This window comes from Callorhinus ursinus, unplaced genomic scaffold, assembly GCF_003265705.2.
Source record: "Callorhinus ursinus isolate GAN/ISIS: 27379988/994484 unplaced genomic scaffold, GSC_fseal_2.0 scaffold3, whole genome shotgun sequence".
NCBI lineage: Eukaryota > Metazoa > Chordata > Mammalia > Carnivora > Otariidae > Callorhinus > Callorhinus ursinus.
The window spans coordinates 87,299,313-87,301,780 of record NW_027397065.1 but is presented as its reverse complement, the minus strand read 5'-3'; the positions used below and the strand labels follow the sequence as shown (position 1 = coordinate 87,301,780).

General features: G+C 63.9%; 1 protein-coding gene across 1 annotated transcript in view; it reads right to left on the bottom strand.

Annotated features, from left to right (window-relative positions):
* The window catches only part of CFAP90 (cilia and flagella associated protein 90), a 14,323-nt gene extending 12,628 nt beyond the window's left edge, over positions 1-1,695 (bottom strand). The window contains exon 1 of the mRNA XM_025866689.2: positions 1,448-1,695. Coding sequence (XP_025722474.1) covers positions 1,448-1,597 — 150 coding nt within the window. The 5' untranslated portion in view covers positions 1,598-1,695. The remainder of the gene's footprint in view (positions 1-1,447) is intronic.
* Positions 1,696-2,468: the final 773 nt, after the last annotated feature.

Here is a 2,468-nt window from a genome sequence, read left to right as displayed (position 1 = left end):
ATTCTGTGGGAATACCTCACACATCATGAGGGAAAGAGCTCTGTCCTCCCAGGCACTGGGCTCACCTATACCCTCCCTGAGCCACTCACTGTCTCTGCCGGCTGAGCATCTTTGAATAATGATGCCCCTGCACCCTGAACCCCAAGACACACTGGAGACATTTAGGGAAAATGGCTTGATGAAAGGAGTAGAGGACTCCTGACAAGTTCTGAATTTGCTTCTCTTCCTTTGGCTTCCTGTCCAGCTTCTGTTTCAAAATGGCCTATACAGACGAGCAGGCTTTCCCCATGAGGCCCATGTGCCTGCTGCAGCCAGGCCAGACTCTAATGAGGGCTTCCTGCCCTGCGCTCCCCAAGGGCGGCTGTCCAGATCTGCCTCATGGTCATCTTCGGTTTGCAGGGGGCTCTCCAGGGGTTTCCGCACCCATGACTTTCTGGGCACAGTCGCTTCACTGAGGGCTGTCAGGCTGACCCCAGAGGGAGCCCTGCCTCAGTCCACTGCACAGCCCTGGCACTCCCGAGACCCTCTTCCAGATCCAGGGCAGAGGGGTCACCTTGCTGCCCCTGGTAGTAGTTCTGGAAGCCCAGAGGCTCCCAAACCCTTCCCCTAAGAACAACTGACCTAACCCACCCCCCAAATAGCTCAGGACACCAGGCTGAGCATTCTCACACCCGACCCTACCCTGTATGCCTTAACCCCAGCGCCTCATTCCAGCTGAGCATACCCCCCACCCCAACACACACACACACACACACACACACACACACACACACACACACAGACGGCTCAGCCCCCGCTCACTCTCTAGGTGAGGGGGAGGTCCACCTTACTCTTGCGGTCCTGGTAACTGTACTCTTTGGGGTCCAGGTGCCCCCGAGGAAGGCCGCTCTCCCACCTTCCTTCCCCCTGTGACTCTGATGTCTCCTCACGCCCCGCCCTTGCGCCCTCACAGGCTGCGCAGACCTGCACCGGCCCCCACCCTCCACCCCTCACCCCCCCTGCAGCCCTGCCCCAGAGTCCCACGCCAGAGTTGCAGCGCAGACCTTCTGACTGCCCCCGAAGTGTAGCCCCGGCCTGCAGCCCCGCCCCATCCACCCTCCCCAGGCCTTCTCCTCAGCCTCGGTCCCTGGCAGAAAGGCCCCAGTCCGGTCTCCGGCAGTACAGCTCCACCCAAGCCCCACTACGCCGCAGGACCGCCTCGCCCCCATCCCGCCTCTCCTCCAGCCCGCTCCCCGGCTCTGCAGCCCCGCCCCCATTCTCCCCTCCCCCGGCCCCGCCCTGGTAGTGAAGCCCCGCCCCATCCCGCCTCTCCTCCCACACCCACCCTGGCTCTGCGGCCCCTCCCCCACCCCCTCTACCTCCTCGCCCCGCCCCCATCCCCCCGGTCCTCTAGCCCCAGCCCGCACCGCCGCGCCCCGCCGTGCAGCCCCTCCCCGGTGCGGCTCACCTTGGCCTGGCGGTGGTAGTAGCTGTGCTCCTTGGGGTCCAGGCGCCGCGGCGGGATGTAGCTGAAGGCGGACTGCGCCGAGAGGGGTGGCGGCCGGGGCTTGCCCCGCAGCGTGGCGGCGGTGAGCTCCTCCTCTTCGTCGTCCTCCATGTCACCCCGGTGAGACCCCGCGCGCGCCAAGGTCCGGCCCAGTCTGCCCGCTCCGGGCAGCCGGGCGTCCGCGTTCCGCGTTGCCTGGAAACCGGGGCCGCGCGACGCCAGGCTGGGCCCCGGGGCGGGGCGGGGCCGGGGGGACCCCCTCCCCCTCTCCCCCCGCTCCCGCTTCCTCTCCCCGGCGCAGCGCCCCCTTCCCCGCACCTCGGGTTCACTCTGGGTGTCTCCTAGGGGGTGCGTCCTCGGATCCCCAGCTGCAGAAGCGGCCGCGCCGGGGTTCCCGGTAGGAGATGCCCCCGGGATCAGCACGTCCCCAACCTGCTGACCCGTCTCTACGCAGCGTCGGTTCGTTCACGCACCGACCACCCGTTCGCGGGGCAGTCCCTGACCGCGCACCTGCTAGGCGCCGGCGTTGGAGGCGCGTCCTCGAACCGAGCCGCAGGTGTCCACGTGGGGCTTACAGTCCGCTGGTAGAAGGCAAAAAGACAACCTAAAGTGGGTCTAGAGTAGCGCCGCCCAATAGGAACGCGGTGGGGGCCACACAGGCAACTTAAAACTGTCTGGTAACCCCACCGAAAAGGTAAAAGACACAGGTGAAATTCATTGTAATGCTATATTTATTCTACTCAGTTTGTCCAAAACATTATTATTTTAACATGTGTTACTAGCCACAGTTCAAGGGCAGGGTGCCCGCATGCGGCTGGGAGTTATGGCATAGGCCAGTGGAGGTGTAAAACTCCACGAATCAAATCAGTGTGAAGAGCAACTGAAGAGCCACTCTGGGGCCCCTGAGGCAGAACAATCTTGATTTGCTCCAAGGGCAGCAAGAGAAGAGAGGGTGGAGCCTCATAGGAGGAGACTGGGAGGA